The 27,539-nt window shown below is 44.4% G+C and overlaps 1 protein-coding gene and 1 long non-coding RNA gene across 2 annotated transcripts in view; one reads left to right on the forward strand and one right to left on the reverse strand.

The window, feature by feature from the left end:
* The window catches only part of BAZ1B (bromodomain adjacent to zinc finger domain 1B), a 56,347-nt gene extending 29,435 nt beyond the window's left edge, over positions 1-26,912 (forward strand). The window contains exons 7-19 of the mRNA XM_061401920.1: positions 1,443-3,144; positions 5,030-5,168; positions 5,659-5,792; positions 7,410-7,515; positions 8,237-8,335; positions 9,298-9,475; positions 11,338-11,520; positions 17,677-17,824; positions 18,858-19,005; positions 20,803-20,915; positions 23,148-23,293; positions 24,429-24,532; positions 24,787-26,912. Coding sequence (XP_061257904.1) covers positions 1,443-3,144; positions 5,030-5,168; positions 5,659-5,792; positions 7,410-7,515; positions 8,237-8,335; positions 9,298-9,475; positions 11,338-11,520; positions 17,677-17,824; positions 18,858-19,005; positions 20,803-20,915; positions 23,148-23,293; positions 24,429-24,532; positions 24,787-25,144 — 3,558 coding nt within the window. The 3' untranslated portion in view covers positions 25,145-26,912. The remainder of the gene's footprint in view (positions 1-1,442; positions 3,145-5,029; positions 5,169-5,658; positions 5,793-7,409; positions 7,516-8,236; positions 8,336-9,297; positions 9,476-11,337; positions 11,521-17,676; positions 17,825-18,857; positions 19,006-20,802; positions 20,916-23,147; positions 23,294-24,428; positions 24,533-24,786) is intronic.
* On the reverse strand, positions 6,635-17,681 carry LOC133238620 (uncharacterized). The gene is made up of 2 exons (XR_009733581.1): positions 17,571-17,681; positions 6,635-6,831 (listed from the first exon to the last, which is right to left on the reverse strand). It is a non-coding gene; the product is annotated as an uncharacterized LOC133238620 (long non-coding RNA).
* Positions 26,913-27,539: the final 627 nt, after the last annotated feature.

The following is a 27,539-nucleotide window of genomic DNA, read 5'->3' on the forward strand; positions in this document are numbered from 1 at the left end:
CTGTGTCTCAGTGCCTTCTGTGTGCTTAACTGCTTTTGGTAATAGAAATCAAGGATTCTAGGGGTTATCTAGTCTTTCTCCTAATCACTTAAAACAGTAAAATTTTTTTGAATTGATGGTACTTTTTCATTGCTTGGTTATTATTTCATGTAGTTTATTTTAACTGCCAGGCTTTTCTCTTTGTAATTATATCCTTTCAAAGCATCAAAATCAACAGTGTTTTTGTTTTAATAAACACTTAAGTAGAAACAGTGGTATCATGACAGGTTGACTGGGTTCTAACCTGTTAAGTCATTCTGTACAATTGGAATAAGTTGGAGATCTAAAGTAGGTCCACACACTGTCCTTGTGTCTTTTATTCTAGTTACGTTTAAGCTCAACATATGCAGGCTAGGACCAACTAGATACGATAGAGCAAGGGAACTGTAGATTTATGCAGGGTTGATTGGAATGGCTGACTGGAATTTAATCTAGGTAAAGGATGAAGAAGTGAGATTGGTAAAAATGTTATAGAATTAATGGATTAATGAATTAATGGTTCTGCTGGGATTGAAGGATTGTGGCGTTGGGTGCTAAAGGGAGTGAATTTGAAAGATGTGAGAGGATAATCAAGGAGAGAATTGTATGAGGTTGAAAATTTATCAGACTTGTAGTTAATAATGTATTCATGGGAGTGGGTTCTTGAGGTGTGGGGAGCCCGAAAGCCAGGAATCGGGAGGGATTCCTATTTATGAACAGTGTTTTGTTGTTAATATACTTACTGATACTCTTAATAAGGAAATATGCTTCTGAATTTAAACAAAAATACTTAAATGGTATACTTTCTCTCATCCTAAGCACAGAATACCACCAGTTGTAACAGAAGTTTAAAGGATAAAAATCCAAATCTGTCTCGAGCAGTAAATATTAAAATTTCTCAGATGTTGCCATTATCCAGATCAGATGTCCTTAATCTAGGTCCCATGGACTCTGAAATTGTGTACATAATTTTTCTATGTTTCCAGGGAAAGAGTTCACAGATTTCTTTAAAGTATTGAAAGGCTCAAAATCTATATGTAAGAAAGTAGTCTCATACCAGAAATGCCTAATATTATAGGGTTTTTTTTTTGGCCATGCGGCATGGCATGTGGGATCTTAGTTCCCTGACCAGGGATCCCACCTGTGTCCCTGCCGTGGAAGCATGGAGTCTTAACCACTGGACCTCCAGGGACATCCTGGAGTATAGATTCTTAAGTCTCGGTGTGGAGAATTTTGTGTGGAGAAGGCTAAATAAAATATTAGCTAACATTGATGGCTTTGTTTTCTCAGGGATGGAGTGTCCATTAAGAGAATGAATGTGTAGCTTTACCTGAGTGGATGGGAAGAGGGCCTTTAGGATGCTTAAGTAGTATTTCTTTAAATTAGGTTTTAAAATTAATTTTGCTTCTGTTCTTAAATTCTAGTATATGACTCTCAACCCATCTACTAAGAGGAAGAATACTGGATCTCCAGACAGGAAGCCCTCAAAGAAATCCAAGACAGACAACTCTTCTCTCAGTTCACCACTAAATCCTAAGTTATGGTGTCACGTACACCTGAAGAAATCCTTGAACGGCTCGCCACTCAAAGTGAAGAACTCAAAGAATTCCAAATCTCCAGAGGAGCATCTGGAGGAAGTGATGAAGATGATGTCGCCCAACAAGCTACATGCTAACTTTCACATTCCTAAGAAAGGCCCACCTGGCAAGAAGTCTGGGAAGCATAGTGACAAACCTTTGAAAGCCAAGGGCAGAGGCAAAGGCATCTTGAACGGACAGAAATCCACAGGGAATTCGAAATCTCCCAAGAAGGGCCTGAAGACCCCTAAAACCAAAATGAAGCAGATGACTTTGTTGGACATGGCCAAAGGCACTCAGAAGGTGACTCGAGCCCCGCGGAATTCCGGGGGCACCCCCAGGTCCTCTAGCAAGCCTCATAAACACCTGCCTCCCGCCGCCCTGCACCTCATTGCATACTACAAAGAAAACAAAGACAGGGAGGACAAGAAGAGCGCTCTGTCGTGCGTGATCTCCAAGACAGCTCGTCTCCTCTCCAGCGAAGACAGAGCGCGTCTCCCGGAAGAACTGCGGAGTATTGTTCAAAAACGCTTCGAGCTTCTAGAGCACAAAAAGAGGTGGGCTTCTATGTCTGAAGAGCAGCGCAAAGAATATCTGAAAAAGAAACGAGAGGAGCTGAAAGAGAAGTTGAAGGAGAAAGCCAAGGAGCGGAGGGAGAAAGAAATGCTCGAGAGACTAGAGAAACAGAAGCGGTACGAGGACCAAGAGTTAACTGGCAAAACCCTTCCAACATTTAAATTGGTAGATACCCCCGAGGGGCTGCCCAACACACTCTTTGGAGACGTGGCCATGGTGGTGGAGTTCTTGAGCTGTTACTCCGGGTTACTCCTACCAGATGCCCAGTATCCCATCACTGCCGTGTCCCTCATGGAAGCCTTGAGCGCAGAGAAGGGTGGCTTTTTATACTTGAATAGAGTGTTGGTCATCCTCCTGCAGACCTTGTTACAAGACGAAATAGCAGAAGACTATGGTGAGTTGGGAATGAAGCTGTCGGAAATCCCTCTGACCCTGCATTCTGTGTCAGAGCTGGTTCGGCTCTGCTTGCGCAAATCTGACGTTCAGGAAGAGAGCGAGGGCTCAGACGCGGACGACAATAAAGACTCTGCGTCATTCGAGGACAATGAGGTCCAAGATGAGTTCCTAGAAAAGCTGGAGACCTCTGAATTTTTTGAACTCACATCAGAAGAGAAACTGCAGATCTTGACAGCCCTCTGCCACCGGATTCTCATGACGTATTCCGTGCAGGACCACATGGAGACCAGGCAGCAGATGTCTGCAGAGCTATGGAAGGAGAGGCTCGCTGTGCTGAAGGAAGAGAATGATAAGAAGAGAGCAGAGAAGCAGAAGCGGAAAGAAATGGAAGCCCGGAACAAAGAAAATGGAAAAGAGGAGAATGGGCTGGGCAAGGCTGACAGGAAAAAAGAAGTCGTCAAGTTTGAGCCCCAAGTAGATACGGAAGCTGAAGACATGATCAGTGCTGTGAAGAGCAGACGACTGCTTGCCATTCAGGCTAAGAAGGAGCGGGAGATTCAGGAGAGAGAAATGAAAGGTAAAATCTTGTGGAAAGACGGAAGTCACTAAGGTGTCATGGTAGTGTCTTCATGTGTCACAACTGTTCAGTTATTTTTGTGTGTGATAACCCAGATCCTCCTCCGTGAGTAAGAGTCTTGCTGGAGTGTTCAACCAGGCATTCTGGTTGACAGGCACAGCTTGACTTGGATTGGTGTGATGGTGGCATCTTTTCCGGCTCTAGTGAAGGACCAGATCCACAAGGAGACGTGCTGGAAACAACGTACGGCTTGGGAATGGGCCATCCTGGGTTTACACCCCACCTCTGACTTAGCTATATGGTTCTTTGAGCAAGTTGCTTATCCTCATATGCTCAAGATTGCTCTACCAATTGAATGACAAGGTATTTGAAGCCCTCAGTTTGGTCGGCACCTCAGATATTAATCTTTCCTTTATTAAGATGTAAGGAAATAAAACCCGGGGGCTTCCTAGCACCGTTAAGTCTGAACTTAAAAAAAAAACAGCTTTATTAAAAAATAATTCACACACTATACATCTCATCCATGTTTATTGTACAGTTCATTGTTTTAATATATTCACAGATATGTGTAGTCTTTATCACAGTCAATTTTAGAAGACTTTCATCACCTCAAAAAAATACCTCATGCCCTTTAGTTCCCGTGATCCCATCCCGCCCAGTCCTAAGCAGTCCGCTCGCATGGCTGTGTCTCTGTATTTGCCTGCTCTGTTACATCATACCAGTGGAGTTGATATGTGGTCTCTTGTGACTGGCTTCTTTCACTTAACTGTGGTTTCAAGGTTCAGGTTGTAGCGTGTTTCAATGCTTAATTCCTTTTTATGGTTAAATATTGTTCCACTATTCGGATATGCCACATTTTGTTTCTCCGTTTATTAGTTGATGGACATTTGTTTCGTTTTACTCTTCTGGCTATAGGCATTGCTGTACAAGTTTTTGTGGGAACATATGTTTTCATTTTTCATGGGTGTATATACCTAGGGCCCACGGCAGTGAAAGTGCCAAGTCCTAACTGCTGCACCTCCTAGGAATTTCCCTGTATTGGTTTTAAATAGATGAAATTTGTCTTAATTTTTTAAAGTAACATCTCTAGACTGATGCATTTTCCAGTTTCTTGCTACATTGTAGGTGTTACAGTCAGTAGAGCAGTAAGGTTTCTGGCATTGTAAATAGCAATACCTTATTTATAGTATCAAAGTTTGTGACAGTTGTGGAAAAACTTAAAAGGCAAAATTCCTGGGCTTCTTTCTTTGTTGAGGGAGATTTCTATCTAGATAGAATAAACTTAGGAATGACCACAAGTAAATGGATTAAAAAATTTTTTCATCATTGACAGTGTTAACTTGATGAATAACTTGATAAATTGTATTAAGTAGGCAGTAATTGCTATTATCTGCCAATGCTTCCCTGCTCTTGCTTTCTCAGTTCTTTTTTTCTAAATTCCTCAGCACTGATATACTGTGCTGTTTTGTGTTTTGAAATAACTATTCTGGTCTTATTCATCCTGATCATTTTGAGGATCCTGTGGCTAGTCTTGTCAGAAAATGTTTCAATTAATTCCACTTGAGGACTGTTTTAAGGTTACATTTAAAGTTGTCAATAAAGTAAAATGAATTTATTATAAAATTAATAAGACATTAAGTTTTGGAGAAAACAGATTTTGCACTGAGTTGATGGCTGAGACGTCACCAAAATTCAAAGACCATAGAAGGACCAGATAGAAATTGCTGCCTTACATGTTATTTCTTAACAACAGGTCAGGATAAAGAGAAGGAAATGAAGGTTTGATGAATATCTGCTTTATACCAGGCACTTTTCACTCCTTGTTTAAATTTGTAAGATTCGCTAGAAAAAAAATTTAATCATTGCTTCTTTTTACCTTCAACAGTGAAACTAGAGCGCGAAGCTGAAGAAGAACGAATACGAAAGCACAAAGCAGCTGCCGAGAAGGCGTTCCAGGAAGGGATCGCCAAGGCAAAGCTAGTCATGCGGAGGACTCCAATTGGCACAGATCGAAACCATAACAGGTAAGTTATTAGATTCAATTTTTATCATCTCTTAGGGCTGTTATAGTGTTGCTAGTTAGTATTGAGATTAGACAGGCTTCCCCTTTTGTGGATATTGGACACAGATTTGCTCATCGCTCATTTATTTGTATATTACTGGGCCAACTGCTAGGGTTATGAATCTAGATAAGACATGACCTTATCCTTGAAGACTCAACAGATAGGAAGCTTAAATTGTGGTAGGAGAAATGTAATCCTAATAATCCTTTAAAAATAGTAAGATATTTTAACTGTGTACATTGTGTGGAACCTAAAGCAGAGAAATAGTAGTAGTTATAAAAATTATAGATAGGAAGTGAATCTCAAATTCCTCAAATTTTCGTATGCTGTGCTTTAGAGTTTGTATCTGCTCAGTGTTCAATGACATTCTGTAATCATCTTGTTCAACAAGGAAGTTATCCTGTGCTCACGGTGTTTTATTATTATATTAACATTTGGTTGTGATTTATAGATACTGGCTCTTCTCAGATGAAGTTCCAGGTTTGTTCATTGAGAAAGGCTGGGTCCATGACAGCATTGACTACCGATTCAGCCATCACCGGAAAGACCACGCAGACTCTCCTGATGAGGACTACTGTCCCCGGAGTATGTATATCTATTAGTTATTTATCCTGCTCAAGACCGTCTTTCCTTTGTCACTTTTTTTCACTTGGTAAATTTCTTTTATCATCTTCTTAGGTAGAATTATTTGAGTGAGGTGGGAAGATGTGAAATGCCTAGAAAAAGGAAGAAAACTTGATTACCAGCTTTGTAAAACTTGAGTATTAGGATATTTGGGTATTATATTTATACAAGTAGTTTTCAAACTTTGTTCCTTGGGAGTCTCTTTGTAGGTACTTCAAAGGCTGGAATTAAGGTAATTCTTTTTTTTTTCCTAAGAAATAAAAGAAAAAATTTTTTAAATTTAAAAATACCAGATGGTTAGATCAGATTTTCTCAGCGTCACTGTTGCTAACGTTTGGGGCCAGATAATTCTTGGTAGCAGGAGGTTGTCTTATGCGTTGTAGGTTGTTTAGCCGCATCCCTGACTTCTGCCCATGGGATGCTGTTAGTGACAACCACATGCCACAAGATACTGCCAGATGTCCCCTAAGAGGCAGCCTGGCTTTCTGTTGAGAACCATTGCATTAGATGATCCATAAGCTTCTTTCCAGTTGTACTTTATAATAACCTAATGAAAATTGCTCCTTAAAAAGTGTTTTCTTTCATTTTAGAGAAACTCATAATCCAGATTTTAAACTCACAAAATTGTTAAATAATGAAATTAATGTATATCCCTAAACTTCGAATTCAAGGCATTTTTCATGTTGAATTACGTTGTGTGTCCAAATGTGGCTCTTAGTAGAAAAATCTAGTTTGGGCAGACTTTGTAAATATCCAGGTGAGAGCAGCAACTGTGAAGTGAGAATCTTCAGACTTGAGAGTGATTCCAGGGGGATGAAGGACTGTGGTTTTATTATGTGTCTCAGAAAATTAATGGCTATTTTTAGAAATTCAGTCCCACAGTTACAGTTTCTCCCGAGAGGAGGTTGTCATCCATATTTCTTCACTTCTAGAGCATCCTGGTGGATGTTGTTCCTTCCTGTTGTCTAGTTCCAGCATGGCAGGGTTTCTTCAGAACTCCCTGATGGAAAAGACACAACAAGGTTACGTGTTAATGTTGCAGGGAAGATGTGCAGGTTAAAGTGGGAGAAGGGGAGCAGCGGGGAGAACCAATTGTAGGAGAACCAATTGTAGGATTAGGTAAAGCCTCAAGTACTGGCTTTAGGTCTGTCTAGTAATGTCATATATTCGGGTACAGAAGCTGGATTACAAAAAAGTTCATCCTGTTTGACATTTGCAGCCACTTCCAGGGCTAAACTAGTAGTAGTTGATATATTTCAATTGTGTCTACTTCACCACAGATACCTTTGTGCCGAACAGCGTCATGTACCAGGAGCAGATTATGTATGTGCTCTGAGATATTTAGTCGTCTCTCTCCCTTCTAACTTGTGATACTCTTAAACCTTGACCTGTACAACTGTTCAGCTGTCTAGAGAGCAACTATCTCAGATACTGTGCTGTCTGTAAGATGTTTAAGAGAAATTAGCATCTGTTGTACATGTGGATATATTCAATAGGCAGTGTCTGTGTACTGCTTAGATTTAAAACTAGGAGTGGAGTTACTTGCTGTGTTCAGCCTAACGTGTACATTTTTTTTAGGTAAGAAAGCAAACCTAGGCAAAAATGTAAGCACGAACATGCACCACGGCCCAGCAGCAGAGATTGCCGTCGAGACCACTGTACCCAAACAAGGACAGAATCTATGGTAATGTGAGCATTCATCTGGCTGCTCTTTCTTCTTCATTTTCAGTGTTAAGGAAATATTTGATACAGTGACACCAGTGAGTTAGTTATTCACTATTGAGAGCGTTTTGTGTGACTCTGATTTCTTGGATATGTAAGCTCATTGCTTTAAAAGCAGACTTGATTTTTTTTTTTATAAGAATATATTTGTTTGCTTTAAGGTTTAGAATTTATTTTTCTGTTGTAATGTAACTATATTATAGGACAGATCTTATATAGCATTGAAAATGCCTTTTAGTCTGCTTGGGAATAGAGCAGGATTTTCATCTCTATTAAAGAGTAAATAATTATAAATACAGCCATTAATCTTCCTGTGTGCCTGTTCTGCTTTAAGCTGGGAACTAGGTTTTGGAGAGGGTCCCTTCTACTTTGTGATCGCATCAGCTGCTTTGGTTGTGCTCACCTTTGGTTTTGGATATAAGTTTACTCTTTAAAGGGGTAGGGACAAGAGTGAACTTCGTGAATTTGTACACTTGTCTCATTACATTTTAGCAGAAACATTGGCTCCAGTGTCCTGGGATAAAGTTAACATTAGGTCTTATGGCAACAGTAAATTTTTCTACTTCTGAGCAAGGTTGGAATTCTGCTTTCCCACTCCCACCACCATAGTGTTTGATTCCACCCTCCCCCCCCCCCCCCCACACACACACAGAGTTAACAAGCTTTTTTTTTGGCCCCTGCAGGTTTTTATGTGATAGTCAGAAGGAACTGGATGAGTTGCTAAATTGCCTTCACCCTCAGGGAATAAGAGAAAGTCAGCTTAAAGAAAGACTAGAGAAGAGGTAAGGGTTTTCATCTTGCTCTTCACATCTTCTTTTCTGCATTAGATATTATACATACTTTGGTGGGGGGGTCGTTGTTTAGCCATAAAAGCTTAAGTAAAATTTTAAAAGCCTGTAACCCTCTTATGTTGTTTGGTATTTTCTTGACACCTCATAATTATTTGGAAAATTAGGCTATTAAAGCATGTGGATACAGGGTAGCAGGGTTTTTCACTAACGTGCCACATACCAGGCCGAGAGCTTCACTGGAGTTAGGTAGCCTTGTAAACACCGTTCCGCATCGGTCGGTATTCAGAAGTATTCTGCCAGTATCCAAAATAGCCATAAAATGAAAACAACCTCAATTTTATCAACTGATGGATGAATAAACAAAATGTGGTGTATGCATAAATTCAACCATTAAAAGGAGCAAAGTGCTGAAATATGCTGCCACATAGATGAACATCATGCTTAGTCAAAGAAGCCAGACATAAAAGGGCATGTAGTGTGTGATTTCACTTATGTGAGACATGCACAGTAGGCAAATTTATAGTCAGAAAATAGATTAGTAGTTGCCAGGGGATGACGGGTGGGGGGAATTGAGTGTACAAATGAACATTCTTTCTGGAGGAGCACAGCTTCAAACCAGGCCTCAAAGAATTTCCACAGATACAATTCTAAGAAACTCATGGTAAAAAAAAAAAAAAGTTTAAAAAAATCCACACAAATAAGGTATCATAAATGAGAGGTAAAGAAACACACAAGATACTGGAATTACCATGTGCAGAATACAATCAGTGTGTTTCTAAAGAGTCAAGAAAAATAAATTTGAGATTTGTTTAAGAAACAGATTGTTAAAAAGCAGAGCTAAAAAGATCTAAATCAGTCTTGTAGAAATAAAACATGTCATTCAAGTCATTGGAATCTGTAGATCATTTTTTAAGTTCCTTTATTCCTCCTCCCCTTTCTCTCAACTTTTCTAGGTACCAGGACATTATTCATTCTATTCATCTGGCCCGGAAGCCAAATTTAGGTCTAAAATCCTGTGATGGCAACCAGGAGCTTTTAAACTTTCTTCGGAGTGATCTCATTGAAGTTGCAACAAGGTTACAGAAGGGAGGACTTGGTTATGTGGAAGAAACCTCAGAATTCGAAGCTCGGGTAAGACCATCAGGAAAATACCCTTGAAGTCTGTTAATTTGGAATTGTTCCCTGATACTCTTCTTGGCTTCCCTAGATGACCCTGGGGATCATATGTTTATTTTGAAAGACACATGTGGAATCCTAAGTTCTCTGTGTACATATAGTATTTTTTCCCTTTTCATCATTTGCTGGTTTCCAGAAAAATCTAATAGTTGGCTCAGAACCTTTGTTAAAAAAGAGCTTTTCTGTTAAGTTGAAAGAAGACTAGTCCTGAAGTCATAGTCATAACATTGTTTAACCTGTCCATTCCCACGTGATGCCTGTGCTTTAGGGTAGGAAACGTTTGTGTATCCCGCTTTTGTCCATTCTCTAACCTCATCACCTCAGTGGAGTAAATCTTGTGTTGGGCAACACTCATGCTGCTAAATAGGTAATTTCAGTGAAGGTATACTTACTGCTCAGAAGGACCCTAAAGTGTTACAGGTGACCCAGTTCAAGAGACACTGTGTCCCACATTAGATAAGTTTAGGTATCAAAGCTGGAGAAAAGATTGGAAAACACTGTCCATCAGTTATTACTATGGGGCTTCCCTGGTGGCTCAGATGGTAAAGAATCTGCCTGGAATGCAGGAGACCCAGGTTCCATCCCTGGATTGGGAAGATCTCCTGGAGAAGGAGAAGGGCATGGCTACCCACTCCAGTATTCTTGCCTGGAGAATTTCGTGGACAGAGGAGCCTGAGAGGCTAATTTTGTGTTAATTTTAAATAATGAAATCCACATAATTCCAAACATCAATATTGGTGAGTCTTTTCAAATTTTTAAATATGCATTATATGTGTTAATAGTTATATGATTTTTATGAGCAGTTGGGGATCCCCCCGCCCCCCCAGTTTTCCCTCCTTTATAGGAACTTTCCATTTCTTCTAGTCTTTGTATCACTTTGGTGTACATAATAAGCCATGGAGTTGATATGGTAAATCTTTTATTGTCAGGCTTCTGTTTTTTTCTTTGCTATTTGAATCAGCAAATCATAATATCATCTTATATATGTAACTTTTTTTTTCATTAGCTCTGTTATGAGTTCTTGGTACATTCCCTGGGAATAGGATTGAAACATATTTATTGTTCAAATTTGTTTTGGTTTTTAATAGGAATTATTCAACCAAAAGGATTCTGCCAGTTTCAAATATTGTAATTGCTTTTTTATTTAGCAAGTATTTATCAGTTGCCTACTTTGTGCCAAACCCAGACCCATACCTTGCTAGCATTGGATTATCATCATTCTTCTCTTTTCATACTGCTCATGGGGTTCTCAAGGCAAGAAGACTGGAGTGGTTTGCCAGTCCCTTCTCCAATGGACCAAATTTTGATTCTCTTCGTAGTTATAAAAGGGTACTTTTAAATCGGCATGTGTTGTGTGACTGAGAAGGTAGAGCATAATTTGGATCAAAGTGATCTAGCTTATATTTCTCCATTCATAAAATCAATGTGAGGCTTCGATGAGATCGTCATCTAAAACGTATTAATGGCTTAGAGTTTGTAAGCTAGTGGGTTGGTAAATTTTTACTTTCCTTCTGTTCTTCTTTGCCTTGAGACTCATTTGTACTTAGTAGGCACTCGGTTGCTGAGTGAATGAATGAGCTCAGTAACTTCCTTAAGTAGAGCAAGTTTCAGCATCTCATGGGTCCCTTCATCAGGGATATCCAAGTAGTCTGGCTACTTTCAAATGTATAAGCCTTCCATTTAACTGAGGCACCCAGTTAAATTAATGTTACGTGACCAGTTTCAGTTTAGGTTGATTTGAATTTAATTGAGGATAGTCTGCTTTCATCTTTCTCTTGGCCTTTCACTCAGTCTAGTCTTGAAATCGTTTTCTGTAGGTGATTTCACTAGAGAAACTGAAGGATTTTGGTGAATGTGTGATTGCCCTTCAAGCCAGTGTCATAAAGAAGTTTCTCCAAGGCTTCATGGCTCCCAAGCAGAAGAGAAGAAAACTCCAAAGCGAAGATTCAGCCAAGACTGAAGAGGTGGATGAAGAGAAAAAAATGGCAGAGGAAGCAAAGGTATTTTAGCTAATGAAGATGTCATTTTATGACTGTAGAAGTATGTAATCTGCTGTTAAAATTATCTAACCCTGTGCCTTGTAGCTGCATAAACACTGTTCCCTGAGCCAGTGTCTGATCTTTATCCCTTTCTCCAAATGTTGTTTTCAAACTGGTCTGTGGAGCACAGCCCTGCCTACAGTGCTGGATACTGTGTTAGACACCCCCAAACCCCCAACACACACACCTTTTACCTTTACCAAAGCAAATTCCGTTTTTAAAAGGGGTTTGGGTGTGTGTTCAGTCATGTCTGACTCTTTGCGACCTCATTGCCTGCAGCCTTCCAGGCTCCTCTGTCCGTGGGATTTCCCAAGCAGTTTCCTCCTCCAGGGGACCTTCCTGACCCAGAGATCAAATTCATATCTTCTGTGTCTCCTGCATTGGCAAGTGGACTCTTTACCACCGAGCCATTTGGGAAGCCCTTTTTTGAAAGGTGGTGGTTTTTAATGTTTTTTTAATTGTAAAATATACATAATGAACAACTTTGCCATTTTTACGTGTAATCTGTGTCATTAAGTACGTTCACATTGTTCTGCAACTATTACCACCATCTGTCCCCAGAATTTTTTTTATCTTCCCAAACTGAAACTGCCCATTGCACACTAAGCTGCCCACTTCATCCTTCCCCAAGTCCCTGGCAGCTATCGTTTTCTTTTTGTGTTTATGGATTTGAGTATTCTAGGTATCTCATGTAAGTGGAATCATACAACATTTGTCCTTTTGTGACTGGTTTAACTTCTTCAAAGTTAATCTGCGTTGTAGCATGTGCCAGAATTTCCTTCTTTTGTAAGACTGAGTAATATTTCATTGTATGTATAGACCGCATTGTGCTTATCGGTCCATCAACAAACACTTGAGTCACTGCCACCTTTTGACTATTGTGATTAATGCTGCTGTGGGCCTGTAGAGCTTGTCTGGAGGTTCTGTTCAGGGAACACAACTACTTGTGCACGCTGGGCAAAGAAAGACCCTCCTCTGTCAGGGAAGGTTGTCTTCTTTGACCAAGCTTGAAGCAAGTGGCAAGGAGAGAGGAGGGGAGGGAGAAAAGTGAAAACAAGGGAAAGTATTCCACTGCATAATGGCTGGGACTGGCTTGCCTCTGCTGGTCACTTTGAATAGTCTGGGGGTTTTGGTGATAAGTAGAAGCCAGAAGTCCTTGCCCTCAAGACCTGTATGAGAGATGCTTAGAGTAGTGTGACGAATATGGAGGAAGACCAGTCCATGGCTCGCCTGTGAGGGATCCAAGGGCCACTTAACACTTGCCAGAGGAGAGAACCTGTTAGCTGGATTTTAAAGAACAAGTAGAAATTAATCAGGCTGTGGAGAGGGGTGGGCGCAGTGTTAGTCTGAGCTGGAGTTGCTGCTCATCACTGACCACTGGTCCCTGTTTCGTCCTCTGAGTTGACATGGAAGGAGTTTACTCTCTGAAGCTCCTCTGGGAGTTGTACACAGTTGTCATGTTGCCCCCAAGTTTCTTCCTAAGACCGAGAGTGATATATGATACAAGAAACATTTTAGGTGAGAGGTGAGCAGAGAACTAAGATTAGATAAAGTGAACTAAGTTAGATAAACTTTAAACTTAATTCATGACACAGACTCAGCTTTCACACACATGTCGTTGTCTTACAGGAATACAGCATTTAAACTATTAATTCATGACACAGACTCAGCTTTCACACACATGTCATTGTCTTACAGGAATACAGCATCCAGGTAACCTCTAGGTGAAATAAGACATCAGACAGCTCATACTCTCCTTTGCTGAATCTCTTCTCATTAGGCATACTTTCAGCCTTGCTGAATGCTTCATGGGTTTCGTTTTTAACCCAGTTCTATTCAGAACAGTCTCCTCCTTGATGTGATCTTTCCTTGCCATTCCTTTACTCATATTATTTATTTTCTTCTCATTGGGAACTAGTAGCTATATAGCGTTCTCATTAAGTTCCTTTTTAGTATTCAACCCCATAGTGAAGTAACATCTTTTCAGTTTGTCATATGAGACGATTCTTAGCTTGGTTGGGGAGGAAAATATGAGCACTTTTTTTAACCTTGGGGCCCAGACACATAGCACACAAATGGAAAACATGGAGGAGTTTCTTGGAAAATCAATTAGGTTGCCGACTAAGTAGTTCAACAATGTTCTCCATTAAAATGGCATTATGCCCTGCAGTTCCCCACCGAAGGTCAGCCTTGCCACAGCTCTGAAATTTTCCACTGTCCTTTGCTTTGAAGGTTTCCACTTAGCACGGGCCAGGGTTTTTCAGCTGGCACTAGGCTGCTGCATTGAGCTAATGTCAGTTTCTAATCTGTGCTTCAGTTTCCTTTTTTGTGAAAGTAGATTATCTCTTAAATCCCTTCATGTGGTAGTCAATTATTTCAGTTATTTAATGTTTATTTCATTTTCTGGCGTTCAGTGGGAAAGATGTTTTATAGTTGGGCGAAATCCTGGGTTCTGTTAGGCTCTCTGTTTACTTTGGATGCGTTTGTCTTGACAAGCTGGTTATCTGTTTTTCCATTATAAACATTCTTTTATGGAAGAATATGGTCTGACGCCTCATTATATTCTTGTCAAACTATGATGTTGTCTTTTTAGTGTTAGGTAAAGGGAATTAATAGTGGCTTGCCCATAAGCTGGCTTCCCCTTAATTTTGTTATATACACTTCTGCTGTTTCTAACTAGGGCCCAACTTGGCTTAAATATGTTGGAGAATTTGACTTTTTCATCAGAATAATGTGTCTGGCTTCCCAGCAATACTGCAAGACAGAGCATTGACATGATGGCGCTGTGTTGACTGTAAAACCTTTATCTAGCTGCTGTTGATCTGTTTTTAAGTCTTGGATAATGTGGTTTTTGTTTTTATTTAATGTTCTAGACTGGAATTTTGTGCAGTGGGAGGAGACTAAGATGTTCTTTAAAATGTTGAGTGCCAGTTGTTTTTGTTTTTGAAATTAGAGGCTGGTTGAAGACAAGGCCTTTGATGCCAGCAAAGGTCCGTCTAGGTCAAAGCTATGCACTTTCCAGTAGTCATGAATGGATGTGAGAGTTGGACTGTAAAGAAAACTGAGCGCCAAAGAATTGATGCTTTTAAACTGTGGTGTTGGAGAAGACTCTTGAGAGTCCCTTGGACTGCAAGGAGATCCAACCAGTCAGTCCTAAAGGAGATCAGTCCTGAATGTTCATTGGAAGGACTGATGCTGAAGCTGAAACTCCAATACTTTGGCCTCCTGAAGCAAAGAACTGAGTCATTGGAAAAGACCCTGATGCTAGGAAAGATTGAAGGCAGGAGGCAAAGGGGACAAGAGAGGATGAGATGGTTGGATGGCATCACTGACTCGTTGGACATGAGTTTGAGCAAGCTCCAGGAGTTGGTGATGGACATGGAAGCCTGGCATGCTGCAGTCCCTGGGGTCGCAAAGAGTCAGATATGACTGAGCGGCTGAACTGAACTAAACTCAAGACAAGGCCGGTCTGGATGAATAACACAGTGGATAAAACAGGACCTAATGTTTAAATGCCAGCAGCGCCGGATGGGGGATCGGGAGACCTGGCCCAGATTGCTGAGATCTTGGGCAAACTTTCTTTTCACGAAAAATAAACAATGAACATTCATACAGATGTGCACAAACATTCATAGCAGTCTTACTCAGAATAATCAAAAAGCGGAAGCAATCCAAGTGTTTGCCAGCTGATGAATGGATAAACAACATGGATGTATTACTCCGCAGTTTAAGTGGAATGAAGTACTGTTACATGCTGGGATATGGATGAAGCTAGAAAACATGCTCAATTAAAGAAGCCAGTCACAAAAGGCCACATGCTGTGTGAAACGTCAGAATAGTTAAATCTATAAAGCAGAGGAAGATTGTGGTTGCCTCGGGCTGAGGAAGTGGTGGGATAGGGTAGGGAATTGTGGGTTAGGGTAGGGATAGGAAATGGCAAGTCTTTCTTGGGTGGTAAAAATGTTCTAAAATTAAGATTATGTTGATAGTTGTAAACCTCTGCAGATATGTGAAGAGCCATTGACTATACGTTTAATAGGGAGAACTTATTAATATATATCTCTAGTCTATTTTCGGAGAAGGCAATGGCACCCCACTCCAGTACTCTTGCCTGGAAAATCCCATGGGCGGAGGAGCCTGGTAGGCTGCAGTCCATGGGGTTGCGAAGAGTCAGACACGACTGAGCGACTTCACTTTCACTTTTCACTTTCATGCATTGGAGAAGGAAATGGCAACCCACTCCAGTGTTCTTGCCTGGAGAATCCCAGGGATGGGGGAACCTGATGGGCTGCTGTCTATGGGGTCGCACAGAGTCGGACACGACTGAAGTGACTTAGCAGTAGCAGTCCGTTTTTAAAATGAGGTTTAAATAAGCTTATTCTCAAGGTCTCTTCCAGTGTTTTGGTGTGTTTGTTTTAATGAGGCCACATGTGCTAGGTGCTCAGATTTTATAATTTATAGGAAATGTTTTTTAAATGTTGATAACTTGTGTCCATCTGACCACTAGAGGACACCAAAGCCCATTTTAGCTGTTCCCTGGCTGTTCTCAATAACACTCTTAGGAACTGAACCTAAAATTCTTAAATTTATATTCCATCGAATGAAGAAGATTTCAGTTTCACTACAGTAGGAGACTCTCTGGTACCACACGTCAGCTCTCATTACATTAGGGTTGAAGACCAGCGAGGCAGCCGTGATTGTATATCTTACATCCTGCTGAGGCACTCTGAAAAGGGAAGGAAGGAAATTGTATTTCAGAGGCAGATGTTGAAATATCTGCACTGCAAGTTGGAGTAAGGAATGAGTCAGTTTTCACTAGAACTTGAGCAGCCTCTTAAATAGATGTTTGTGGTGTGTTTGTGTTACTTACCGTTGTTGTTCATAAACTTACACCCAAGGCTCCTGGTTTCTGTGAGAAGAAGACAGCCTTTGTTCCCCTCCCTCCTCCTGCACACCAGGGCAGTGTGGAGCTCAACTGTTGTTTTCCCTCGGCAGCTTTGTTTTAAGCCTGTGGCCTTCCGTGTAAAGGCCATACGGCCTTTCTTACAGGAGGGAGACTATTACTTGAAATAGGCCTTTTTGCTTAGGACAGGGCAGTAAAACCCAGCAGGGGTGGTGTCAGTCAGCTGGAGCTAGCCAGGCTGTGAAAGTAGCCAGCATGTCTGACTTCAGTTCAGTCATGACTGACAGCAGAATGACCTCCACAAGGCTCTCGGCTCCTGGTGGACTGCCTGAGCGTCACCTTGTCCAGTTCTTGTGTTGTCTGACTGTTGAGAATGATGCCGTCTATCATGCCATTTAATCATTTAGGCTTTCTAAGTGCTTTGAAAGTGTCTGCAAAAAATCGCCTTTCAATTAATAAAACAGCAGTACAAATACATGAGTTATTCTAAAATGGTGTTTTTGTTCCGCCTCAGAATGTGTGTTTTATTGAGAGGGTTGAAAGTTCTTAATTGTATTTTTCTCCATCACAACTCTTTTGCTAATACTACATTAATTTCCATTTTTTGATGATGTCAGGAGACAGTGGGTTATGCTGAGTAACTGCCCAGAATGAAATCAGACCAACCTCCAGCGCTTTACAGTTGTCACTTCAGTTAGAAGTTGGTGATCAAGTCAAGAGAAATGTCACATATCTGTGCTTCATACTTTTAAGGACTGTAGAACGACTCATATCACTGGTATTTCTAGGCCCTGTATCTGGGATCGGGGCACATACTGGTGCAGAAAGTGATACTCTTGTTGACCACAGTTTTGTTAGCTCCATGACATTGCTGCGTACTAGCGTTATTTACACAGTGTTTCTGCTTTTAAATGACACTGAGTCTTTTAAGTGGATTTCACTAGAAGAGACTCGTCTCTAGTCACCCGCCCCCCGCCACCAAATTCTTTGTGTGCCCGTTGGAACTTTTTTGCACCCTTTAAGGCCTTGGTTTCTTCTGTAAGAGAAATGGGTTAGACCGGAGGGGCCCTAGAAGGTGAGTACACTCGGGATTCTCCCGTATCTTTACCTGATCCCTCTCTCAGCGTGTGCTCTGTCAGTGTGCTGTGAAAGGCCCATATCCTGTGCCTTTGCGGTCACTGTAGTAATGCTGGCCTGCTTTGGTCTCTGTTTAGGTCGCATCTGCTCTGGAAAAATGGAAGACAGCTATCCGCGAGGCTCAGACTTTTTCCAGAATGCATGTTCTACTTGGGATGCTTGATGCCTGTATCAAATGGGATATGTCAGCTGAAAATGCTCGATGCAAAGTTTGTCGAAAGAAAGGTATATTTAAATCAGAAAGAAAGGTATATTTAAGTCAGAGTGGCTTATCTGAGTGTATTAGGCACTTGGGCTTCCATTTCCAAGTTCTTTTCTCCCTAGAGAGTTCTGTGCACACAGCTTTTAGATGTGGGGAGACAGATTTCACCTTCTGAGAGTCCATAAAATGCTGGTCTTTAAAGTCGAATGCCCACAAATCAGAGCAGCCCCTTTGTGCCTCAGTTTTGAGTATAAAATAAGAACAGTTGATCTTGCCAAGCTTTAAGTTTTCTCTAAGGAGCAAAATTAGTTTAACCCAAATTTAAAATCTGAATTTTACTCTTCTGTGGTGCTGCCAGTAGGGGGCAGTATTTGGACGCTATGAAGAAGGAAGTTTGGACTTTATATTTTGGAATCCTGCAGAGCGAAGCATGTGGGACTGTTTAATGCTGGAGCTTTTAGGAGCCCCGTTATGTTCTAAAAGCCCCTCAGTGATTGACTTCTCAGTGTCTAAAGTTGTGGTGTGACAGGTTAGGATATACTTTCCAAGGATGAAAAGACCTCTCTAAAATCATTTAGTTGCTCTAAAAACTGAAGGTTGGAGGGGGAAACGATCATTTAAATTGGTTTGGTGTATTTTCAAATGTAAGGGAACCAAACCATAATAGATATGAATCGGGACGCATTTGTCTGGTCGGGGCAGAGGAAGGAGGGCAGAAAGGTGTACTTTGTTGGGGGTTCATTTCTCAGTGGGAGAGGGGGCAGTGAAATCTCCTGCTGGTGCTTGAGTTTCTGCTGCCCCCTAGTGAATGTTAACCATCTATTCTAGCCCTGAGTCGATTTGGGGATGTAAGTTAGAAGCCCCAAACCCTAAATCACCTGTGGTCTAGTTAATACTGCATTTGCTTTCAGAAGATGACTGTGCTCTTTAAAACGGGGTCGCACTGCACTGGAACGTTTTGTCTTCTGTCGGGTTGACTGAGGCTGGCAGCTCCTTCTTACAAGTCACTGACTGTGGCCGTGCTCCCCATGTGCTGTACATGTTATCTCCTTGCAGGTGAGGATGACAAGCTGATCTTATGTGATGAGTGTAATAAAGCCTTCCACCTGTTCTGTCTGAGGCCGGCCCTCTATGAAGTACCAGATGGTGAGTGGCAGTGCCCAGCTTGCCAGCCTGCTACTGCCAGGCGCAACTCCCGTGGCAGGTGAGAATTTCTTCTTCTTTTAAAAACAAATAAATTGATAAGTAGCTGTTGTGCTTGAGCTTCAGTTATTTAAACCGAATGAGCTGGGGAGCTTTAAGTTCATCTTTTGTGTGCCGACCCCCTTATTTAAGGAACTGCAGTGGGTCGGGGAGTGGTGCTCAAAGGGCTCTGATTTAATTTTCTCATTGTGGACATTTCTAGTTTTCATTACCAGCCATGTTTTATATTTTCTTGGTCATCCCTTCTTTTCAAATAACATATCTCCCTCTGTCTTTTATTTCCACTTTGCCCACTTCTTAATTTCTGATGACTTCTGCAGCCACCTGCTGCTAAAAGTCATGAAACTTATTACTTTCCTTACCTGTACCTACTCTCTTCCTTCCTTGGCGTGGTTAGAATTTGGGTGTCAGCTTGGACATCTTCCCCTCCCCTGTCTCTGTATTGCCAAATGTTATCCATTCAGTGTCTAGATGTCTGCAAGTCAGCCTCCTGCTGTCATAAGGCCCTCCTGCATCGCTCATCCGGCTTCCTCCAGTGGCTTCTCAACTCGACCTCATATCTTCCTCCCTCTTCTCTTTCCAGCTTTGTGGTGATACCAGAATGGTTTACAAAGGACAGAGATTTGCTTACATCACTATCCTCTTGAAACACCGTGGTCTTCCCACTGCCTCTAGAATGAAGTCCCTGGACTAACTTTTGAGACTGTTCTTACACAGCACTAGCTTACAATTTTATGAACTCTTGTTCCCTTCTTGTGTGCTTGTTACAGGCTGTTTATTGGGCATCCTTGCCTCTGGTGTTTTCTTCCCAGAGGGCCTATTCCCTGGCCCCAGAACTCCTGCCTGGCTAAACTGCCTTCCGCCTACCTAAAGTTGCACTGCTTTCTGGAAGCATGCTTATTACATCCTTAGGATTATTTCTCCTCTGTGTAACAGCTCGGCTTCTGATGTCTATAAAGTGGAATACTGGTGCATCTCGCCTTTTTTGTCAGTTTCTCCCCAGCTCGCTGTCTTCCTTGGGATTGTTCCTGCCCTGAGAGGAGAGGTGGAGCTGTGCCCTTCACCCTCACCAAGTGAGGCCGGCCACAGGGCCTCATAGAGGAGACGCCTGACACTTGCCAAAGTTAATACCGTTGTTTTGCACGTTGAAATTTGAAGTTGTAAAAGAGCAGCATGTAGGCACTCTGGCTTGGTGTCTCTTTGAAAGGACAGAGCTGTTTGATCCCAGCCCTGCCTAACAGCATTACTCGGTTATTTCTCACTCCATTCCAGCTACACTTAGAGAGGGGAGGCCACCGCTTGGAGTCGGTGGGGCTTTGGACCAGCTGTTCTGAGCTGGGATTACCAGTGCTTTGATGTTTCGGTCATCTGCAAGCTGTTGCAGCTCCTGGAAGGGGGCATCCAGGTGGAGTAACACCTGTCTGGGCTGTTTATCCTTTCAGTCCGCCCCAGCACTGGGGACAGCTTTTATACCTGAAATGTTACATTATCTGGCTGTTTTTGTGAGACAGAAGGAACGGTTTTGTGTGTCCAGGGGTGGGGTTGCATTTGGGTCTTGGTTTTTTGTTGCCATTCATGTTTCAGCCACCGTGTTTGGGGCCTGGCAGAGGAGACACGCGGTTAAAGCTTAGGTTTTCATTCTGCTTCGTGTCCTGGCCTCAATTCAGGTTCCCTCCCCTTATGAAATCTGTCTCGTCTGTGAAGAGGGGGAAGGTTGCCATGATTTATGTGGGACTTTACCTGTCTTTGGACCCCTTTGGCCTGGATCCATGGTCTCTACAAGTATTTTCTCCCACAGGAATTACACTGAAGAGTCTGCCTCTGAGGATAGCGAAGATGACGAGAGCAATGAGGAGGAAGAAGAAGAGGAGGAGGAGGAGGAAGAGGATTATGAGGTGGCTGGTTTGCGACGTGAGTATCTGGTTTCCTGACGTGAGTATCTGGTTTCCTTTCTTAGTTAACCTCATTGTCTTCTCAGCTGACCTGGGTTGGCGAGAGATGCCCAACACCACCAGCGTGCCATTTTCCGTGTTGTGGCAGTGGGCTGGCTCTGCTGCCGTAGCTCAAATGGGTTTTCAAGATGCCAGTTAACTGCCTGCCTAGTAGGAGGTTGGGTGGCTTGGTCTCAGAACATCAGACTGTGGCCAAGCCACTTGGTCCACGATTTCTTGGCATTCCGGGCCCAGGTGTGTTTGTGACAGGTCTGCTGGCTCTGAGCCCCTCCTGCGGGGCTGCGGCAATGGGAGTCCAGGCCGCTGCTGTCCCTTGCCTTCTCTGGCCTCTGGTGCGGTGTTCCTTTGAGAGAAGGCATTTGTCCTCTGGTGACAGTGATTTTCTCCTCCCAGTAGTGTGCAGGGCTGCAGAGTTGCTAGTCTGAAAAGAGGAGACGTCCCCCCATGGTTTGGGCATAGTTATTAGGTTCAGATCTGTTTCTCACTAGATGTCAGCAGGGAAAAGGTCTCGTCACTTACCCTCACCTTGTTGACTCATTCTCTCACGTTCATTTTTCATGAGGCTTTGAGAGTTGGTCATTTTTATTCGTTAAACCATTAAGTCCTACAGTCTAGCCTTTTAACAGGCAGCCTTTCCTGCAAAATATACCTTTCTTTGTAGGTTAATACAGCTACAAGATTCTGATGAGCTTTTGAAGGAGGAAAAAGCTCCTCCATGATCATACTTGGCGCTGGGAGAGAAGGCTTGCGTGCCAGGCCCGGTCCTTACTGTATCGGTGCTGCCGAAACCCGAGGGCTCTGGGCTTGTGCCCCTGATCTCCATCTCCCCAACACTGCAGAGGGTTGGTTTGGGACACCTGTGTTCCTCTCGTTCCTCTAGGGCTCCTCTTGTTCACAAGGCATGACTTTTCAGGTATCTGAGGGAAGGAGACTAGGGGTCTCTGAGCCTGCGTTACACAGACATGGCCGAGGACTGCCCAGGTCCTGATCTGGATACTTCCTTGTCTGTGAATGGATTCTGGATGTAACCATGTACTGATTTTGTTTATTTTCCAAGTAATGGTTTCCTTCCACTTTGAAGTTACTGCTTTTTCCAAGGACTTGTTCCCTCTCCAGGTTTCTAGGACCTCATCTACTGAAAGGATCCAGGAAGTTTTTGGTGGTTCAGAGCCTCTTGTCTGCTCTGCCTTTTAGGGCACAAAGATGTGGTTCCCTAGTGCAGTTCAAGGCCCTGGGCTGCTGGCTCTTCCGTGCATCCTGTGTTTCATCCTTGGCATTAGCTTCTTCCTCTCTCCCTCACCTAGTCTCAGAACTTAGAAAACCTAAGATGATTGGTGAAGCGTCCTCTTGGTCTAGAAGTAGAACATCAAACGCCGCCTCTGTGTGCCCTTAATTCTGGTCCAGGGCCCCTCCCCATTTTCCAGGGAAGTGTTTGCTTAGATGAGCAGCCTCGAGCTAACGCTGACGGGGCTTTGTTTCTCGGGGACGTGTTGAGAGGCGCTGGCCGCTCTGACGGTGAGCGCCTGTTGTAAACTGAGAAGCGGGCAGTCCTGTGCCTTTGTAGTTGCTCTTCTCTCTCGGGGGGTCCTGGGCGGGGCTCTGGTGGAAGTGGCCTGGCCTACTACTGTCTGTGCTTTTTAGAAACCAAAGCCTTAAGTTGGATTCATTGAGGAAGACTTCACATAAGTATCAGCTTTTCACTGAGCAGACTGTGGTGGTGAGTATAGGATAACTCTGGGAATTAGGAAACAGGATCTGTTCCACACTCAGATTCCATCTCTCATGTAAATACATGCATTCTCAGGCTGAGCTTGGGCTGAAGAAATTCCAGGCAGACCCATCAGCAAATGGCCTTGTCTCCCGAGTGAGTCAGTTTACAGTTGACTCCTTCCAGCCCTCATTCCCTGTGGATGGGGTGGGGACAGAGGGTGCATGTACCGAAGGAACTGGCTTTCTAAAGAGACTCTTCAAAGGTCTTGGGCAGTTAATGAAAGACATCCATCCATTCGTCATCTGCTGCCGCTGCCCTTGATGTGCCCTGTGAGGTCAGAGAACAGGAAACGGATGGCATGAGCCCCACCCCCCGCCAACGTGAGGGTGTCACCGCTCTGCTCATCCAGAACATCACCCTTTCCGTGGGCATGCTCCCTTCATCTTCAGTTCTTCTCTGAATGCATGTGTTTAATTTCAGTGAGACCGCGCAAAACTGTCCGGGGCAAGCAGGGTGTCATCCCCCCTACAGCACGGCCCGGCCGACGGCCAGGCAAGAAGCCGCATCCCGCCAGGAGGGCTCGGCCGAAAGCTCCACCTGCAGATGACATGGAGGTGGACGAGCTGGTAAGAATCATTCTTCCTCCGCGCTCTAGCATCTCAGGTTCGTAACCCCCACTCCAGCATCAGGAATTCACCAGGCAACAGGTGGAGCCGCCCCTTTGCTCCCTCCCCCGCCCCCCACTTTGGAGACTCATAAGGCAGATGGATGGGCTTGTAGGCAGACGGGGCAGCAGGCCCCCGGGAGCAGCTATGCCCGGCATTCCGCTACTGCAGCCTGCAAACATCTCCTCTAGTTAACGGGCAGCCTGCGACTCGTTAAGGACTTTAAAATAGTATCCATGTGTCTCCCGGGGCTCAGCGGGGCTGGGTCTCTGTGGTGGGAATGTCAGCAATGTCGGAGCCTCGCTCACTCGGGGCTTTTGCCGACAGTTGTCACGGGAGGGATGCACCCTCCCCTCTGCTCCCCAGCCAGTGTGATCTTAGCAGTCTTGCTTTGGATTTCACTTGAGTTTTAAAGAACAAAAAGCTTGACAGATCAAATTGGAGTTGGAGGTGGGCTGGGGGCATTAAAGCAAGCCATCAGGACGCTCAGCGGGCACCCTGGGCGCCCTTCCTGTAGGCCCGGCCCTGATCCCTTCAACTGTGCTTCTGGCTGAGTGCGCACACCTATTCCTGCCACGTGGAGGGGCAGCCTACCCCTTTCTTTGTAGCCTCTTAGCGGCTTCTCAGGAGAGCCAGGACGAGAACTCTTACTTTTCTTCCCTCAGACACCCCCACCCCCACAAAATTGACTTCAGGTGGTCCCCATAACCCACCTGGCATTCTGCAGTTGCTTGTATAAACTCATCCACGGCGTGACCGTAATCCCAGGTCCACCTGCTGTCAGACGGCTAGCTTCCTGGGGACAGTGACCCTCTCTAGCTGGCCCCGTCAGGGCTGCTGGGACCCGGCCACTGCTGCCTGTTCTCTGTTTTGATCACTGTCCACCAGGGAGGAGGCGGGTGGGCTAATGCCCACCGCTTAGAGCGCTCTCTGGATGGAGTCAGATGATCTTGACCATCTTCTCTGTTCCAAGAAGACAACTAAACTTTGCTCTTTGCTTTTTTAAGCAGATATAAAAACACTTTTTAAAGTGTCTTCTGTCCTGTCTACTCTGCTCTCAGACCTGCAATAAAGTGTCTTCTTTCTTTGGCTCCAGGTACTTCAGACCAAACGGAGCTCCCGGAGGCAAAGCCTGGAACTGCAGAAGTGTGAAGAGATCCTCCACAAGATAGTGAAATACCGCTTCAGCTGGCCCTTCAGGTGCGCTTGGGCTCAGGGGAGTGGGCCAGCCTTGGAGCTGAGCCCCTGGGACATATCTTAGTGGCAGGCGGGGAAGTGACCTTCCAGACTGGCAGAGTCCACTCTGAGCACAAGTGAACACCCCCGCTCTGCCTGCCTGCTGGTGGGCTGGGCTCGGCATTCTGGTGAGACGTTTGATGATGTCCGTGGTTTGATAACCAGGTTTCTGTCTGGTTCAAGGCTGCGCTGACCTCTCCATTTGGTTCTTCTCCCAGGGAGCCCGTGACCAGAGATGAGGCTGAGGACTACTATGACATCATCACCCACCCCATGGACTTCCAGACAATGCAGAGCAAATGTTCCTGTGGGGGCTACCGCTCTGTGCAGGAGTTTCTTGCTGACTTGAAGCAAGTGTTTACCAATGCTGAGCTTTACAACTGCCGGGGCAGCCACGTGCTGAGCTGCATGGTGAAGACGGAACAGTGTCTGGTGGCTCTGTTGCATAAACACCTTCCTGGCCACCCGTATGTTCGTAGGAAACGCAAGAAGTTTCCCGACCGGCTTGCTGAAGATGAGGGGGACAGTGAGCCAGAGCCCGTTGGACAGTCCAGGGGACGAAGACAGAAGAAGTAGAGAGGCAGGGCCCTGGTAAGGGAGCTGAGGTCGGGGGGACTTGAGGGAGAGAGCGAGGGAGGGGGGAGGGAGGCGAGAGAGGAAGCTGGAGAAAACGTGGACGGGAGGAGGTCAGGGGGAGCCCGGGAATGCCTGTCACCCGAGCTCACACGCATCTCCAGAACTCTCCATGGGCCTTAATCAAGCAGCGCACTTTGGAGAGCCTCTTGCTGGGTCGGTGGTCTTCGCCCAGAAATCCTGTGGGGAGAGGTGGCCTTAATCCCCCTTCGTGAGGGTTTCCAGGAGGAGTCCAAGGCTTTTCTCGTGAACCCAATTCCTTTTCTTTCTTCTTTGCTAAGGTCCCTCCCACTTTGGCCACCACAGCAGTGCCAAGCCCTCTGGTCTCCAGGGGAGGGGTTACTACATTACGTAGAAGGATGAAGGGTAATCAGGCCAGCTGGGGAGGTAGTGTCGGTTTTTTAAATCTATATTTATACACAGTCCTGTTTCTTTAAGCCCGCCCGCCCTGCCTCTCAGGTGGCAGTATCAGTGAGTGCCACAGAGTTCTGTGTTCACCAGCATCAGGAGACAGTTGTGGTCTGTTGAGTTGATCTTGGCAGAGTAAAGGGACATGTCCTACAGCCATTCCTGAGTACCCCTCCCCTTCTTTGTGACAGCTCTCTCCCCGCCCCTGGCCCCCTCAAACAAAACCTAAGGCACTTCACTCAGAGCCTGGAGCCCTGCTTGTAACCATGCGTATAACCTTTCCTTTGATGGGTCTGGCAGAGGGGTGTTGGAGCCCAGCCCACCCACACACCAGACAAGCTCTTAGGGGAGCAGAAGAAAAAGCAGGAAGAATTTAAATGTTTAATTTTTTTTAAATTGACTTTTCTAGTTATTAAAGGTTGCTTGTTTCAGCAGTGATATTGTATAAAGAACATCTTGTAAAAAGATCTCTGTCATCTCGCTTTGGCACATGTACAGTACGATTTCTATGATAACGTGTTTGCTTTCCTTTGCCGGTCGCTTCCCTCAGCCCGTCCTCTCTCTAGAGCAGGTGGGCTGGGGCTTGGCGGGGCCGGCGGTGGGGACCACCTGCTCGTGGGCGGTCCCTCTGCCGCCCTGGCGGCCGCTTCGGCCACCTCCGTGTGCAGCGCCCCTGCCGCGCTCCTCTGGCCTCAGACTCGGACCCCAAGAACCCAAGTCGCAGCGCTCAGTGTCGGGGGCGGGGGGGGGCTCTGTGGCCCTTCCCGCAGCGAGTCTAGCACTAGTCGTCACGTTTAGGCCAACCTTTGTGTCTTCTTTCCCTTTTATGGCAGATTTTGATAAAAAACGCAGAACAGGGTTTAATTTTCTTTTCTGTCAACTTTGAATTTGGAAAACGTGAGCATCTAAGCGCTTCCAGACCGATTCAAATGAAGGGAAAAGAAGTCCACCAAGGGGACTGCAGCTCGCAGAACTAAAGCCTGTTAAAGTGAAACGTCAGGGTGTGGGCCCCGTGCCCCGGCCGCCTCGGGGTTTGCCCAGGGGCTGCCGGCTGGGCTCCCCTGGGCTTGGAGCCAGCGCTGGCGTTCCAGCATCACAGCCCCGCACCGACACCGTCCCTGCCTCCTGCCCTAGAGCCAGTCTGTTTCTGTTAACAGTGAGAATTCTGTGTTCCCACTTCAGTGACACCTCAGTTACTTGTTGTTTTTTAAACTGTCTTTAAGGAGGAAGGGCCCTATTAAAGGGTAAACTTGTAATAAATTGGACTTTCAAATAAACATTATGTACTTGTGTTTATAAAGAAGTGACAACTCTGGTGAATTTTTCTTTGTGCTCTTGGAGGTCTTAGTGGACAGCAGTACGTCCCGAGCGCGCTTTCCCTTGGGCTCTTGGAGGCTGTTCTTCAGGAGAGGGCCTCTGGCTTACGGTCTTTTAACCACAGGTCAGATCCATCTACTGGATTTCTTTGCTTCCAGGACAGCATTCTGGTGCCCTGGGTAATCGAAGCCATGGCCTTCAAGCCTCTCCTGGCTTTGTCTCCATCTCAAACCCACACCCCACCCTACCCAATTCTATTGGAAACTTCTAGGAATTAGAAGAAACTAATTTTTTAAGGCTTCACTGTGGGAATTTGTGGTCCTTCAGGACTTAATTTTGGGGAAGCTTTGGGTATTTTACAGTAGTTTTCAAGGAAAACTTGAAACATGCACAGCGGAACTATGACAAATTCCGACCTACTCAGCTTCAGCAGTTTTACTGTGTAGCCAGTCTTGTTTTACTCATGCCTTCATTTATATTTTATGCTGGGAGTCTGTCTTTGGTCAGACTGATTGATTCGAGTAGGTCACTGCTGGCAACCTGCCCGTGGAATCCCAGGGTTTGAAGGCCACGGCGTGACCCCAGTGACAGAGCAGCGAGACCACCAGTTCCT

Source organism: Bos javanicus, chromosome 25, assembly GCF_032452875.1.
Source record: "Bos javanicus breed banteng chromosome 25, ARS-OSU_banteng_1.0, whole genome shotgun sequence".
Lineage (NCBI taxonomy): Eukaryota > Metazoa > Chordata > Mammalia > Artiodactyla > Bovidae > Bos > Bos javanicus.